General features: G+C 65.1%; 1 protein-coding gene across 3 annotated transcripts in view; it reads right to left on the reverse strand.

The window, feature by feature from the left end:
* The window catches only part of WWP2 (WW domain containing E3 ubiquitin protein ligase 2), a 41302-nt gene that overhangs the window by 7149 nt on the left and 17618 nt on the right, over nt 1-16535 (reverse strand). The window contains exons 9-17 of one of the 3 annotated variants that reach the window (XM_025209169.1): nt 10762-10851; nt 9907-10038; nt 8911-9085; nt 6091-6145; nt 2711-2792; nt 1675-1806; nt 1430-1508; nt 1180-1251; nt 982-1070 (exon numbers count right to left, since the gene is read on the reverse strand). In XM_025209169.1, coding sequence (XP_025064954.1) covers nt 982-1070; nt 1180-1251; nt 1430-1508; nt 1675-1806; nt 2711-2792; nt 6091-6145; nt 8911-9085; nt 9907-10038; nt 10762-10851 — 906 coding nt within the window. Of the gene's footprint in view, nt 1-981; nt 1071-1179; nt 1252-1429; nt 1509-1674; nt 1807-2710; nt 2793-6090; nt 6146-6320; nt 6755-8910; nt 9086-9906; nt 10039-10761; nt 10852-16535 lie in introns of those variants that run through there. The other 2 variants (XM_006027821.3, XM_025209170.1) reach the window with 2 other exon arrangements.

Consider the following 16535-nt stretch of genomic DNA (forward strand, 5'->3'; position numbering starts at 1 on the left):
GCGAGAGAGCAGGGCCTGACCTGGGGAGCGCCAGGGACCCCAGAAATGCCCGTGTTCACTTGCACACGCACCCCTGCCAGGACGTGGGCAAGTGCACCCCTGCTGGGCACCTACGTGCCCTCGCACTTGCTCAGAGACCTCTGCAGCTGGCCCAAGCACACGCGCCCTTCCTGACAGGCACCTCGCTGTCCCCTACCCCCGCACACGTGCTCCATGAGCCTCTTTGCATGCAGCCCCCTCCCCCTCTGCAGGGAACGCTGCCCCTTCCCAGCCCGGGAGAGGCGCCCGGTCCTGGCGTGGCTCCTCCCTGGCGGCTCGGGGAGACGAGGAGTCCTCCGACGCAGCGCGCGCCCCGGTATCCCGTCCGTGGTTCTACCCTGTGGTAGAACAGCATGACGTAACCTACCATAGGGTAAAACCACTGGCAGGACACAGAGAGAGAGCAGAAGCCCACGCACCAGGGGCTGGGAGCAGGGTCACCACGGAGGAGCGGTCCAGGGCATGGCAGGCGCGGGAGGGGGGAGGCAGGAAGAAGAGTTACCCAGCACCAAGCTGAACACCCAGGCATGGCCAAGCTGCAGCTGTCGGGGACCAGGGACCCTCCCCTGCCCAGCAGAGACCCAGCCCCCAGTGCTGCTTCAGCAAGCCTTTCCTCAGCGACGGCACAGCCCCTCCACCGGCCTGGTCCTTCCCTCGGTCGCAGCCAGTCTGGGCCCCAGAGCCTTTCCAAGGACCCCGGGCCACTGGGAACCTCCACACAGGTCTCCCCAGTTTCTGGGTGGTGGGTGGCAGCCACAGCTGGGCTCCCTGAGACAGCAGGGGCTCCCAGGAGGAGGCAGAGCCCGGCCTGGGGCCTCCAGATTGACTCAGTTGCTGGGGCGCACCCAGGATTCAGGCCAGCTGCCGCTCTGCCGTGGCAGGGCACGTCTTAAGCCTCCTCTATCCCAGAGGGCAGGAACAGGGGTCCAAGCCTGGACTCACCGGGCGATGCCGCCGTAGTCCAGCCCCTCCTCACCGCGCATGATGATGTACAGCCGGCGCCGCAGGTCGTAGGCCTTCATGTTCATGATCTGGGGCACGAGGGAAGCAAGTCGTCACCCACAGGAGTGCCCGCGCGGGGGCCGCTCCCGCAGGTCTCCCCGGACGAGGGCGCGGGGGGGAGGGCACGGAGGTTCCCACCTGCTGGAAGGAGTCCTCAAAGAGCGTCTGCCGGGAAACGCTGATCTTCACGTGGCTGGGCAGCGCGTTCGACTGGAGGAAAACACGGCACCGAGCTCAGCCAGGGCCAGCAGGGCTGCTCCCCCGGGTCACCGGCAGTGCTGGCCCACGCTGGCGAGTGGCCATGCCAATTCCCACCCTGGGGACATCCTGGCCCCCGGCCCAGCGCTGTGCACGGCCACCGCAGACCCACCCCGTAGCCCACACTCACGTGACACAGGAAGCGGAACTGGTGGTACTTCCAGCGAAAGCTGCGGTCGTAAGCCCCCGGCGAGCCCCCCTGCTTGCTCCTGCAATGGCAAGCGCAGGGGCCTTCACTCAGGTGCCGCCCCACCAGCACACGCCCCAGCCCACCCGTGGCCTTGCTCCCAGCCCTGCCCGGGCCCGGACTGCCTGCCAGCCAGGGCTGGGGGTGGGGGGGAGACCCGGCGCCCCAGCCAGGAGGGAGGAACTCACCCAGACTCGAACCCGGGGCGCGGGTCCTTGAACGTGGTGGTGCGGGTGTTGTGATCCACAAAGTAGCGCACGCCTTCGCTGGTGTACTTCATCTCCCAGCCCAGGGGCAGGGCCAGCTCCTGCATCATCATCCTGCCCGCACCGGGGAGAGGTTAGTGCGCGCGGGCCGTGCCCAGGGAGAGGGACCCGTCTCGCCTGCGTGGTCGGCTCTCCCACCCGCTCAGCTGGGGCTGGGGCCCAGGCCTGTCCAAAGCCCCCGGCCCCTCGCTGTTCCTGCTGCCTTCTTAACGCGCAGGTATTTCCTTGCCCTGTAGCTCTGGACTGGCTCACAGGAAGCCAAGACGCCAGGACACCTGGCTGAGCCCTGGGACAAGAGCTCTGCGTGGCCCATGGCGTGGCGCTGCACTGGCAGGGAGCTCCCCAGTCCTGAGCTCCACAGGGCTGCATGGGGGTGAGGTGGGATCCCCACTCAAGTGGGACCAGAGGAGCGCCCCTTTCTGAGTCCTGCACTGGCACAGAGTCGCCCCAGCACACGCAGGGCTACGCAGCAACCACCCCTCACATGCGGACACGTGATGGCTGTCCCTAGCTCCAGGATCTGTGGACATGGGTGACGGCTGTCCCTAGCACTGGAGCCTGTGCATGGGGACATGTGTGATAGCTGTCCTGAGCCCGAGGCCTATGCACAGGGAGATGTGCGATGGCTGTGCCTCGCCCTGGGGCCCACGCATGGGGACACGTGTGACGGCTGACCCTAGCACCACGGCCTGCACAACAGTACTCCACCCCCAGGTCTCAGACAAGACAGCTGTGTGTCCCAAGGGGGAAGGCTACTGCATCTGGACCTTTGCGGGCTCCTTCCTTCCTGCATCCCCTGTCCTGAGGTGCATGTACGCTGGGAGCATGACGTGCCAGGCCTGGGGTAGCTTGATTTATGGTTGGGCTGGGAGCTACAAGCCCAAAGCTGCTGTCACATTTGGAGCCAACGACACAGAAGCAGCCACATGGGGCAGACGGCAGCGCCCTAGAGCCCTACCCCTGTGTGCGAGGGTCTTCCCACTGCGTGGTCCGCGTGTTGTGGTTCACGTAATACATTCGCCCATTGTCCTGTCTCTTTTCTGGAGGAGGAAGAAGAGGACACCACGTTAGCCTGCCCCAGACACTTCCACAGGAGGCCCCCTCCATCCCAGCTCCCATGGAGCAGATCCAGGGACTCGGGCTCTTTGCAATCCCCTTGCCCCCAGCCCCAGTGGCTCAAGCCTAGGACGGAAGTGTGGCCATCCCCCACTGCGCTCCACATGCAGCCCTGGCTCCGGGCACGCGACGGCACAGGGAGCTGGACGGGCAGCGTCTGGGACGGGCCCTGCTGCCACGCACGGCAGCGCAGCCCCCCCGCACTGCTGCCCAGAGGCGTGACATCCCGGACAGGCTCACTGCACACACAGCGCGTCCTTGCCTGCACAACACACGCACAGCTCCCCTGCACACCCCCGTCTGTGCAGCATGCGCGCAGCTCACCTGCATACAACAAACTGTATGTGCAGCACACACACACCTTTCCCATACACACCCACTGTCTGTACAGCACACATGCAGCCACCCCCTACACGTACACTGTCTGTGGCACACAGAGCCGCCTGTACACACCCAGTGTCTGTACAGTGCACACACCTCTCCTATACACATCCACTGTGTGCACGCACCCGCACAGCTCTCCTGTACACACGAGCTGTATGTCCAGCACACACACAGCTCTGCCAAACACCCCTGTAAACATGCAGCGCGTGTGCCCATACCTCTCCCAGGCACTCCTGCTGAACGCACAACACACAACGTGCCCATATACAACCACATGAATCTTTCCCAAGCTTCTCCTGCACACAACAGACATCCCTTGTACACTCAGTGTACCACCCAGGCAGATGCATCTCTTTCCAAGGAGCACCAGGTACATTAGACACACAGACACTTGTGCCCCTCCTATGCCCATTATCTGTACACATACCCGTACACATCTCACACCCACGAATGCCCAGTGAGTGCACCATGCACAGACGCCTGCTCTATGCACACGCTTCCCTGACACGCCCACTGTGCAGCTAGACACATGGTACACGCACCACCTACCACGTGCATTCCACTGCCATTTGCAAACCCCACGTTCCCAGTGAAGAGCTACGTGTGCACAACCAGTGCAGACCTCTGTGCCCGCACTGCCCACCTACGCCTGTACGCAAACCACCCAGTACACACACTCGCCTACCCTAGGCAGCCGCCTCTCCTCAGATACACACGACCCCTCCTCTCGCGACCCCTCTGCCCTCCCAATGCACCACTGCTCCTCACGCCCAGTACGCTCGGAGGTTCAGACCAAGCCCCTGTGGCACACGCACCCATACTTGCCAGCTCCCTGCGGGCATGCCTGGCCCTCCCTGTGCAATGCATCCTCCACCCCTGCTCGCACACCGGGCCCCAGGCACACCCCCATGCACCCTGACTGTACCCATCGTTTGTGCATCCTTGCCCTGGAGGCCCTGCGCGGGCCCACGCTGCAGAAAGGAGCCGGGTTTCCTCAGCCCTGAGGAAAGAGCCCAGCAAGGCAGCGGCTGCCCTCCTGCCTCCTGGAGAGGCCCAGCTCCCGGCACTCCAGCATGGCCGGCAGGGTTATGGCCCCTGCCCCCCTTCTCCCTCCTTCTCAGCCTGCAAAGCTCCCGCCCTCCCTGGTGCTGCTCTGCTGCGGCAGAAGCCGCAGGGTGGAAGCTCAGGGGCGGCCGGCCCCGCTCCGGGGGGGCGCGCCCGCGGGGAGGGCCGCGCAGCCTGCTGCGCTAATTGGAAGCACCCCTCCCTTCCCCCTCTGGCGGGCAAGCGAAGGCAGCTCCCGACAGCACCTCTGCCATGCCCCGCCACGGTGCTGGCCGGGCCGTGCTCCGTCGCAGGACATGCCAGGCTCTCTGTGCTGAGACCCCGAGGTCACTAGAAATGAGCCGGGGCCGGACGGCTGGCTGCGTGGGGGCTTGGAGCACCTGGCGCCGGCACCCACCCCTTGCCCTGCCCTGCCCCGGCGTCTGCAGCTGCTCCGAGGAGGAAAGTGGGAAGCTGCAAGTCACTGAAGCCCCTTGAGGGATGCCAGCTAGTGCCCGCTCCTTGGGACCCAGCCTGCGGCCTTGCCCACACGAAGCCCGTGCGTACCTGGAGCCCGGCATGCACGGCTGGCCACGTGGGCCCATCGAACGGCAGCGGATGGCTGCTCGGGCAGCTCTCCCCCTGCATCTGTGACGTGCTGCCTGCGCTGGCGGGCACTCTGGAGCCAGCGCCCAGGCCCTGTGTTGCTTGGCACACGGCCCCGGAGCCAGCGCCCTGCCCTGCCTGCCTGCACGACGGACACGGCCCGCAGGACGCCCCATCTCAGCAGCGACGTGAGCTGGCCGAGAGGAATCCTGGACATGGGGGGGGGGGGCGCCATGCCGAGCCCGTCTTGCTCTCCCTGGGGTCAACGTGGGACTCGCGCGCTCCAAGCTCACCCCTGGCCAGGCGCTCACAGCAACCGCTGACCTCGACCCCGCCAGCCCCTCAGCTTGGCCTGCATCCCTGCACCCCCAAATCCTCTCTCCTCGCTGGGGGAGCAGCTCCCGCAGCTATAGCCGCACGCCATTACCCTGGGCTTGCAGCTACCAGCAAGCCCGCAGCCCCTGGCTCTCTGCCCCCCGCCCCGCTCAGGGCTGGAGAGCCCTTTCCGCAGGGAAAGCGAGGCTGAGGGCTGCACCGATACCAGGCAGCTCCTCCCGCAGCGCTGACAGGATGCTCCCCAGCACGCGTGGGATGCTCCCGGCCCCACAGCCCAGTGCAATGGCCCTTGGGGCATGTCCCGGCACCCGTTGCTCCCACAGCCCCCGCAAGGCTCTCCAGACCTGCCTGTTCATACATAGCTGTTCCCTGCCCCCCATCCCCGCCACAGCCCGCCACCCGCTCTGGTCCAGCACCACTCGTCTGAGACACGACATGGGAAGCAGGATGCATGGTGGGGCCCAGGGCACCCCGATCCCACTGGGCCCCCTCGTGAGCACTCCTGCCCCTCCCCATGCCACCCCAGCCCCGGCCCCAGGCAGGGGCGGGAGAAGCTGGGTCCTCTGCCCCTTCCTGCAGCCCTGGGAGCGACTGCATGGCACTGGGAGCCTCTGGGCACACGGGCAGGGTGGGAGGTCAGAGCGTGTGCTGGGCTTAGCCGAGCCAGTGCCCCGGGCAGCGTGGATGTGGGGGGCATCCCCTTCCCAGCATGCGCAGCGGTGTACCGTGCAGCCCCTTCCCCATGGACAGCAGCTGGAGGCAGTAGTGCCCCAGTCCCAGAGATGGGGGGGGGGCGGGGGCTGCCAGGGGAGCAGCAAGGTGCGAGCGCAGGCCAGGTGGCCTCGTACTTACCCCAGCCGGGAGGAAGGGAGCCGAGAGGGTCATTGTCGGATGCGGCGCTGGACGACTAGAGACAACAGAGAGGGCAGAAGCACAGAGTGAAAAACAAGGTGCAGGCGGTTACGGAGAGCAGGGGCACACGGGGGGGCTCCCTGCCCCCCGCTCTCCACTCGCCGCCCCCAGCCCTGCTGCCAGGGCAGGGACCGGGACCCTGCTCCCGAGGCACTAAAAATAAAACCAACCAAAACCCCTGCACGCGCAGGGCGGGGAGGAAGGCCAACCCAAGCCCCACGCACAGGCTACGCCGCGGCAGCGGTAGGCAGGGGCCGGCAGGAGAGGTCTGGGCGTGTGCGGCTGCTCAGCTCCCGCCGGCCGGCGCGACTGAGATTGCCACCACGGTTACACCTCCAACTTTCTCCAAGAACCACACACAAGAGGGGAAAAAATATCGCAGGCCTTTCCAATGAAATCATTCCCACAAGCCCTGTCCACGCCCAGCGCTTCCTGGCTGGCCCGGCGGCCCCCTCCCCCTTCCTCGGCCGGCCGTGAAAGCGAGCGGCAGTGTGCGAGGTGCGGGGACTGAGGGAACATTCATGCCTGCGCAGACAGGCGTCTCCCCCGGCCCCCCGGGCCTCCCCCGCCCCGCCAGGTTGGACCGCGCTGCACAAAGCACCTTTATTCTCACTCGGGGAGAGCGGCACGGCGGCCTGCGCCCGGCCCGGCCCGGCCCGGGCCGGGGGAGGGAGAGCGGCTCCCGGGCGGGGGGCCTGTTTAGATTAGCCCCCCTCCCGGCACTGCTGGGAGGTCTCCTGGGGATGGGCGGCCAGACGGAACAGTCGGGGATTCAGGGAGCGGGGGGCCCGCGGACGTTTCCACAGCCGCATAAGAAATGCATTGTTACCGAGAAAGGCCTTTTCATTGCGCCTCCGAGAGCCGCGCGGCTGGAGCTGGGGGCCGTGGTCCGCAGCCGGCCCCGGCCCACCTGAGCCAGGGAAGGCACCATCCTGCCTCGCGAGCGGGAGCCCGGTCCCGACCTCTGCGGGGTGGCGAAGTGGCAGCGGTGCTGCACGGGGACCGGGAAGCAGGCTCTAGAGCTGCCAGGTGCGCCATGGGTGGCACTTCCTCATGCATGACCACGGGAGCTGGGGTGCCAGACAGGCCGGCCAGCGCCCTGGCAGGATAGGGGAGCGGGCATGGCAGGATGGAAGGGGCCCAGGCTGGCCGTAGCGGGCAGAGCGATGGCGAGACCAGCCAGCCGTGATGCTGCTGACAGTGGCAGGACCCAACTCCCCGCAGCAGGTCCCCTGGGTGCAGGAGTGACTAAGCTTTGGGCTCCCAATCCCAGGTATCCCACCCCCTTCAGCCCCGGGGAACTTGCCTAGTCCCCCCCGCTCCCGTGGGAAAACAGTGCACGGCCCACACTCAGAGCGGCCAAAGGGCAGGAGACTCGGAGAAATCCCCTGGTCGGGGCTGGGGGGCAGACACAAAGGGACTGCCTCTGGGGTAGGGCCCTGCCCCCCAGACCCCAGAACGGCAGCTGGAGAAACCCCATGTTGTGGAAGCCAGCACGGATGGGCTGCCTCTCCTGCCCCCTCCGCCCCTGTGACCCAGAGCCTGGGGCTGGGAGCAGAGGGCCAAGACCTCTGCGGGACGGCAGGTAGCGCGGGGTTTCACTGGGCTCAGCTTGGAACGAGAGTCCCCTGCTCCATGCTGTGCAGCGTCCGCCGGGAGCGCCACTAGGAGCCACGGGAGCGGCCGGGCGAGCACTTCAGGAGCCATCGCAGGGAGTGACAAGCTCATAACCCAGCTCAGCGCTGGAGGATTCCCCTGCCTATAAATCACTTGGGGCCGGCGCTTCCCTCCCAGATCCTGTTCCCGGCTGGGCGGGAGGGGGCAGGCACGTGGGAGGAAGCAAAGCCTGCGGCAGCCCAGCTCAAGAGTGGCAGAGCCCATGAACCCCCACGGACCGGACTGAGCAGGGGAGGGAGAGCGCAAGAGGGGCCAAGGGGCTGGAGGCGCGCCGGGCACATGCTGCAGCAGAGATGCTGTGCGCAGGCGGGGACAGACGGTGCTTGTTCCTGCAGCTCTGACAGCTCCTGCTCTGCCCTAGCAAGGGATCCCCTGGGGCAGGAGGGCTTGGCTCCAGGCTCCCCTTCTCCCACGGGCATCCCAGAACCTCTGGGTCCAGGGGCCACCCCTCCTCCTCACTCGAGTGCCAAGCAGGAGCGGCAGAGGAGCTGGTGCCAGCCGTGGGCAGGCACCTCCATGTCTCGGGGCTCGGGACCAGGAATGGGAGAAGGCCCGCACCCTTCCTCGGTCACCCTCTCTGCAGGGCCCTGACCAGAGACGCCACCGCCCCGGACGGTGAGCGCTCAGCGACCCCACCGAGCAGTGCAGCGAGGGCACGGGAAAAGGAGGGAGCAGGGGGAGCCTGCAGAGCTGAGTCGTGCTCCGCTACCCCTGAACTTGCCAGTGCTCTTTGGCCCTGGAGGCATCAGCCCCTGGCCCAGGCCTCGGGGTGGGGGTGCCCTCTGCTACACAGCCCCTTGGGTTGTCGCTGGGGGCCAAGCTACACTGGGCAGTGCCCTGAGCCCAGCCACAAGCCCACGGGCTCATCACAAAGCCCAGGCAGGCTGGGCACATGGGCTCTGTGGGGCACATGGCAGGGATCTGCCCCCCACCCCCTCAAACACGCAGCAGGCCAGGTACAGGAGGAATGGGAAGCCCGGCTCGTTACAGCCAACGGAGCAGGCACGGTGCTATGCCAGACTCGCCTGGTGGCGGGGTGGGAGCCCGATTCCCTGGGTCGGGGCAGAAGTCGGTCGCTCTCACCTGGTAGAGGAACCGCTGGCTGAACTGCTGCATGGCGCCCTGGAGCTGGCTCCGCTGCGACTGCCACTGCTCGTAGTTGCGCACGTACTCGGCCGTGGGGCGCTGCCAGGTGGTGGTGCGGGTGTTGTGGTCCACGTAGTAGGACCTGCCGCGGGGGTCCACCCGCTTCTCCCACCTGCAACACCGCAGAGGGGCCCGTGTCAGCAGCTGCGCCCATACAGGTAGACGGGCCCCCTCCCCAGCGCCCCCGCCAGCCCGTCTGCACCACCTCCGGTGCCTTGGGTGATGGCTCCAGCCACACACGTGCGCAGGCTGGCCTGCATGCTCCAGACACCAGGACTCGGCCTGGACCAACCCCTGTTGCCCAGGGAGCTCAGGAGCGTGCCCCCCACCCACCCAGGCCCTTCTGCGAGTTCACAGCACCGGGCAGAGGGGCAGGATGAATCCAAGAGGCACTGCAGCCAGCTTGGGGGGGCCGCAGCAGCACCTCTGTGCTGAGTGGGTAGGTGTGAGCCTTACACCGGGGGTCTCCCTGCTTTGGGACAGTTGAGGGGCTAGAAAAAGGCCCTGATGGGTCACGGCCGCACCGGCTTCCTCTGAAGCTTCTGTCACCTGTAGGACAGGAGGGGTCTCGGCCTGAGGCACCAGGACAAGGCAGAGGGCACCGACGGGGCCTTGGGTGTTCTGGCCCCAAGGAGGTTTTTCGGCTCTGCTGGTCGCCCTGTCACTGGCTGGATGGGCCACCGCCCAGCGAGGACAGGGCTTGAGACCCCTCCCGGCAGAGGCCCTGGAGTCATCTGCTGTGGCTGGCCCAAGGCATCAGGGCTGGGGCACAGCCTTCCCAAGGCCACTGGAGGAGCCTGGCATGCACCACGTGCCCAGAATGTCCATCTGGATCAGCTCTACCCCTGCGTGGCAAGAGGCTGGAGCCAGGCTGGGCCTGCGCAGCAGCGAGGAGGCTGAGAAGCAGAGCACGATGACTTGCCAGGGAATCACCTCGGGGCTGGTCTGCTCCCGAGCTGGCAGCAGAGCCCGGGCAGGGAAGGACAGAGCACATCCAGGTGCTCAGCGAGGGGTCCCTGCAGCATCTTGGATGGTGCCGAGGGTGAAAGTGGCAGGTTCCCCCAGCTGTCGGGCCAAGGTGCAAAGGACAGAGGTCAGAGACAGAGCAGGGGGCAGGAGAGCCGGCCCAGAGCCCCGTTCCCGTGATCAAGGAAGGAGCAAGAGGGCTTGGAGGGGTTCAGGTACGGCCTAAGGGAACTTCCTTCTTCAGCCAAAAACGTGACCCCTTATTGGCAGGCCTGCTCTTCTGCAGCCGAGCCTGCGGCACGGAGCAGGGCACTGGTCACTGCAGAGCCAGCAGCCCCAGTCGCAGTCAGGCACAGTTCCCCTCGCATCCCCGCGAGGCTGCAGGGACCATACAGGCACCGACGAGCAGGGCCTGCTCCTGACCCGCGGGAGCTCGCAATCTCCATACCACTCACAAAGCCCAGGCCACAGGTGACACCAGGCCAGCTCGCAGCCCTGTCAGCTGCAACAGCAGGATGGGGGATGCCGTGCACGATTTTCACCTCTCATTCCTTGAAGGCCTCTTTGTTCTGCCCAGAAGCGACTGTGCTCTGGCTAAGCTGCCTTTGCTCTCCATGGCTGTGGAGATGGGAAGGGCTCTCCTCCCAGGGGAAAGCAAAGCAGGAGAAGCCAATGTCCACCAGGCAGGAATGGGCCAGGACAGCCAAGCCTGGACAGGGATGCAGGTGGGTCCCGCACCCTGTCTAGGCAGGGAGACATGCCTCCACCCTCTCCTCCCGCTGGCAGCTCTAGCCTGGGGGCCCAGGAGGCCCAGCGCCTTACCCTGGGGGAAGAGGTCTCTCCCAGGTGGTCGTCTTGGTGTTATGGTCCACGTAATAGACCCGGCCATTAGGCAGCTCTCGCTGTTCCCACCTGAAAGAGAAAGGCAGAGGTGGGTGGATGGAGGAGGCCAGGAGGCAGCCACAGTGCTATCGGAAGAAGGAGGCGACCCATCGAGTCGGCCTCCCAGGCAGGCAGGAGAGGGAATTGGACCTGTTAAATTCGGCACAGACAGGGCTCGGAGCAAGCACAGCTGGGAGCCCTGTAGCCCTCCCTCCCACGACACCCGGGCCCTCCGTGGGAGGCTGCTGCATCCCAACCGCTTGCTGCCAATGGGACGTGGCTACGTGAGTCAGAGGAACCGGAGGGAAACCCGCCTGCCCTGCCCACACTGATGTCACGGACACCAAGCAGCCCGGGCTTGGGTGACTGGATTTGAACCCACGGCAGGCAGGAAGAAACAGCCCCTGCCTCCCTGCCACAGCCCACAGCAGCCAGACACCTGCCTCCCACGCTGTCTGGCAGCACGTGCTCCTGACCGGCTCCCAGGGCAAGGACATGAGCCTGGCATCAGAGACGGCCCTCCTGGAGATGCACGGACAGAGCCGGGCTTCACGAGGGCTCTGGTGACTCAGTTTCTCTCAGAGGAGGCAGCCTCCACAGGGCAGGAAGCACGAGTCTCCACCAACCCAGTCACCAGGTGCGATGACTCCTGACCTGCACCAGCTTTCGGGGCTGCCGGCAGCCCGTTGGCCCCTTGAACATGCAATTCTGACCAAGGCCAAACCCAAGCCCCACGCTGTGCTCTGCAGCCCGCTGCGGGCAGAAGGGCCCTTCCATAGGAGGATCCCCCAGGGCATTTATCCACTGTCCGCTGGGAGGTTGGCAGCAGAAATGGCTCCAACCCCACTCGGGGAAGAGAATGCCTCCGTTTGACTGAGAAGCCGAACGCAGGCAGGACGGTGCAGCCAGCAGCTTTTGACCAACGCAGCTGGGAGGCAGGAGACATGGATCCAGCAACCTCCAAAGGCTGGCATGGCCTCCATCTTTGCAGCTGAGTGGCTTCCAACAGCGGAGGATGACCGGCGGCTGGCCCCTCGCGGTCCATTCAGTGGGACCCAGAGCAGGGCAATTCCTCGGTGTTTAGCTCCCATGGGCACGGCGCGAACCCTGACCAGCCCCTGCAGCGCTCTGGGGAGGCAGCTGCTCTCCTTGTTTCACTTACGACTGACCAGAGGAGCCAATGGGGACCAAACCCCAGGACCCCCTAGCTCCCGGCCTGCTCTCAGCCCCTGGACCAGTCTTTCCAGGGATAAAGGGAGCTGAGGTTGAAGTGCAATGAGGAAGCTATGTGCCAACAGCCGGGCAGGGGCTGCTGGAGGCATGGTCCGATGGAGGACCTGGTGTCAGCACCGCGAGCAGGGCTGCGTTCTGGCCTGGGTGCAGGATGGAGCGCAGATCCCCGGTTTCCTCCCACAGTAGGAAGCCAGGCCGGGTGGGATTTCACACCGTGCCAGCTTTGTGCCCAAAGGGTTCTTGATGTTTCTGCTCAGTTTCTCTCCACGAACCTAAGGGAAAAGCCTCGGCGTCTGGGCCGCAGCAGAAACTTTCCCTCGTTCCCCAGCCCATCACTGACAACTCTTCCAACCCTGTGTCTGCAGGTGACCCTGGGGAGACTGTGTGCAGAGAGCAGACTCCAGCGTCGCACCGAGGAGCGCTCTTTGCTGTCACTCATTCACAAATGCTGGTGCACAGAAAGCCGCTACGGGCCTGTCCGCCAGCCTCCATCCCACCCCCGAGGAGGACGCCGGTGCAGATGCTGATGGATAAGGCGTTCTCCTGCAGCACTTCAGGCCCATCTCACCCTCCCCATTCATCACCAAAAATGCCCCGGGAGAGGAGTACACAAGAGCGCTGTTGTGATGCCCAGGGCGGCTGCGCAGACAGCGGGGCTGGCACACGACCCAGCACACAGAAAGCTGATTCAGAGGGAGAAGCCAGCAGTGCCTTGCAAAGGAGGTATTACATTACCCGGCCCGTCAAGGCAGCGTGCACGGGCCTTCTTGCTGCCAGGACTTAGCAGCAAGGGATGAAGAGTTAAGAGCCCCAGTGGTCCAGGCCCTCTGCTCCCAGAGCCCCATGCACACGTGGCCACCGCTGCAGCTGCATGCAGCAACACCAGCCAGGCACCACGGCCTGGCCACTGCCCCCCATTCGGTGTCCTGCTGCAGACATCCCATCACCGAGCTACCCGCTCATCCCAACCATTGTCCTCGATCCCAGTGCCGAGAAGGGGTGTGGGACCAGAAACAGCACCGTGCCGTGTAGCAAGTCAGCCACCAGCTTGATCAATGCAGCAGAAAGGAAGATGAGCTCCGGTCCCTGCGGTCTAGAGCCGGCTTCTCCCCTGCGGGCCCTGAGCCCAGAGGACTGGAAGCTGTGCAGCAGTCAGAGGTGAAAGAGCAGCTTCCCAGCTCCCATGGCAGCAGCACAGCCTGCCCCTGCCCATCAAAGGTCTCGGGGGATCTGGGGTTTCCCTCCAAGGCCCCACTGCTCACGTGAGTGGAGCAGCGCCAAAAGTACGGCCCCAAATGGCATCATCCCAGGATACAGAGCAGGGACCAGTCTAAGCAGAGGTCCCGGGCATGCAGCTGAGGAGAGCTGAAAACAACACACACCCAAGGCAGCAGTTGGGGAGGGCACACATGCACCCACGGCATCGCTGCACCCACAGCACAGCACAGCCCAGGCACTGCAAGGCAGCCCCCAGCCTCCTCTTCCAGAGGTCTCAGCAAAGCCACTGCCCCACTCAGCATCAACAGCACTTGGAGTTCAACACCGCAGAGCAAAGGGGGCTGCTGTCCGGCTGCGGGGCAGAAAGCTGCGACAGCAGCCGGAGGCCCCGGACACGACACGGGGGCCATTGTACCCACCTCAAGTGTGACAGACCACCCCGCCGCTAGCAGCCCTCACAGCTACTCCCTTCTGACCTGCAGGTCTGTCTGGCCAGTTTCTCAACAGGATCCCACTAGGATCTTTTGAACCCCAAAAGAACGCCCTTCCTCTGATATCCCGACCAGGCGGAAGCCAAGCTGGCAGCCCCAGAAACTTGGGAGCTGCGCGGAGATGCCTCATCCCTGAGACAGGACCTCTGCTCACTTGGGAGCAGCCCTTGCGAAGAGGAGCAGGACTGGGATCACAGAGCCGGCTTCGGAGACCTCCCACCTCAGCGCGTGGGGAGAGAAGCAAACGGAAGCTCCTGACCCTGGTCCAGGAAGAAGGATCGTGGCGAGTGCTGGGCCTGGCTCCTCCCTGGAGCGGGACAGGAGACATCAGCCATTCTCTTTGGTGGAGAGGGGCCCAGCTGGACTGACTGCACCTGCGGCACGGAGATCCTGGTCGACCACCAAGGCTGCCGAGTTTGTTTTCTGCTCTTGGCCTCTCCTTGGCGACCGAGACCTGAGGATCCGATGGGAACAGGAAAGCTTCGTGCCCAGCTGGCCAGGTCACGCTCAGTGCCACGCAACGCCTTGGTGAAGCCTCTCAGGATCTAGCCAGGCTTGCGGTAGGTGAAGGGAGAGCCCCGCAGGCCCTGCCGGCAAAGGTCGCTGCCTGTGGGCCGGGTCGGGGCTGGCAGGCATGCCCATGCCGTGGGATGCGTGGGCAGCGGTGGGTCCTCACCAGCACCTCCAGGAGCACAGAAGGGCTCAGCCCCACAGGGAACGCACCAACGACACCGACCAGCCTCCTGCTCCGGGAACGCTGAATGCCTCGCACCAGAGGTGCTCAGACACTGCCCCCAGGAAAGGCACCCGAGCTGGAGCCCCCGGGCTGGTCTTAATTCCAGGGGGACCCGGGGACCAGAGCCAAGCTAGCTCTGGGTATTGGGACCCCTGGCACGAGGCCTGGCCGACCCAGACACGTCCTCTCGACAGCACAGCCCCCGGCGATGGGTGAAGGTGGATTTCCCCTGCAGAAAGGGTCTTCCCCCCACTCAGATGCTTGTGCTAGGGACGGTTCGGGGCCTCCCATCCCAGACATGTGCTGTGCAGCTGGGCAGCGCCGCGGTAAGCTGAGAAGCGGCGTGCTGCTCCACCCGCAATCAGCTCCTTGGCTTGCCGTCATGAGTCGCAAATCGCAGCAGCTAGGCTGGAACCACTAGCAACCGTTCCCCGTGTCCCGTCCGATCCGCCGCAGGACCAAGGAGAGAGTCCTGGAGGCCGTGCCCTTGGGGCACACGTGTCCCTGCCTAGGTCACCTCATCAGGCACTCCAGAGCTTCAGCCTCCAGGGCTGGTCCCCAAGGCCCCCCAGGCCGGGCTCAGTAAGGGACGCCCTCCCTGGAGCCTGACGCGATTCAGTGCATCTCCTAGACGAGTGCTCCTTGTGCCCAGGCCGGCAAGCAGAGGATGCCGGGAAGCCACAAGATGCCAGGGCCTCAACAGAGCATGGCCCAAGGCAAGCCTGGGCGCAGCCTGAGATCTGCCTGCTCCAAGCAGCTAGGCCCCATTCATCTCTCAACACCGACTTCTAGGCTGGGCTTTGGCCAACTGAAGGCTCCTTGTCCCACAGGATGCAGCTATTTCCCCACCTCAGCACCAGGGAAGTGGGGATGTGACAGGCTTCACCCCGCTCTGGCACGAGCTGTTAATAACGTGGCAAAGGGGAAAGAGGCGCTAACAAAGCGCTGTGCCGCAGCGTCACAGCCCGGCTGCAAAGAGCCTAGCGTCTGGGTTCTGCTCAGGCCCGGGGGTGCAGCCTTCAGTCACATCCCACGAGGGATGTGGACACCCCACGCACCCGGCAGTGCTCCGCTGTGCACCTGGGCTGCAGCAGCCGGTCGCAGTAGTGGTTCTTCCTGGTCCCTTCAGCGCTGGGAGGCTGAGGGGTGTGCTGCGCCTGCCCCCAGCTCTAGCCCCGCTCTGGCAGCAGGAAACGGTTGCAGGCGGCCGCGGCTGCAGGGAGCACTGACCGGTGTGAAACGGCAGCAGAGAGGTAACCCTGACGTCCAAACAAAACGCCCTGCCTTATGTAAGAAACCACAGCCCCGCGCCTCCTGCCAGACAGCATAATGCGCCTCTTTGTGTGCGCGAGACAGAGCCGTGTACACACACCGCGTTAATGAGTGCTCTGTCCCCAGCGCGGGATCATCACTGATAGGAACCAGATGCAGAAGCCAGTGACTTCGGCTGCCTTCCCTGCCCCTATCAGCTGACTGGGAACCCGCATGTCGAGACGGAGTCCCTGCCCCACCGCCTTCCAGCATGGCCACATCCTGGCTCTCGGCCCACACGCACACGTGCTCTAGCTCCGCTTACGCGGGTCTCAAGAAAACACGTCTGCGTGCCAGCCCAGGTGAATGGGAGGGAGGGGGGATTTTGGGCTCTGCTGGACAGTGAATGGGTCAGATCACCTTCCAGTATCCTCCAGCAAGCTTGCAGGCCGATGTGAGACTCCTTTGTGCTCCCCACATCTGGAGCAGATGTTTGGAGACAGCGATCTGGGCAGAATAAATAGCTCTGCATCCCCACGTGAACCCAGCCTCCCTGTGCGATGCGTGTGTGGCAGGCTTCGGGCATCTGCCAGGGTACGCCTGAGAAGAGCTGAGACGTCTCAGGGCTGCTGAGGAGGGCCAGACTTATTGCGCCTCTCCAAGAAAACTTGGGGAGGCCTCCTCCAATGGGCACTCAAACCCCTGGGCTTTGGGGCCATTAGCAGTGGTGCACAGGGCCTTACCAGCAGAGCAGGAACTGCTGGACCACCCCCCCCCCCCCCCCC

The sequence above is a fragment of the Alligator sinensis genome, unplaced genomic scaffold (genome assembly GCF_000455745.1).
Source record: "Alligator sinensis unplaced genomic scaffold, ASM45574v1 scaffold255_1, whole genome shotgun sequence".
Lineage (NCBI taxonomy): Eukaryota > Metazoa > Chordata > Crocodylia > Alligatoridae > Alligator > Alligator sinensis.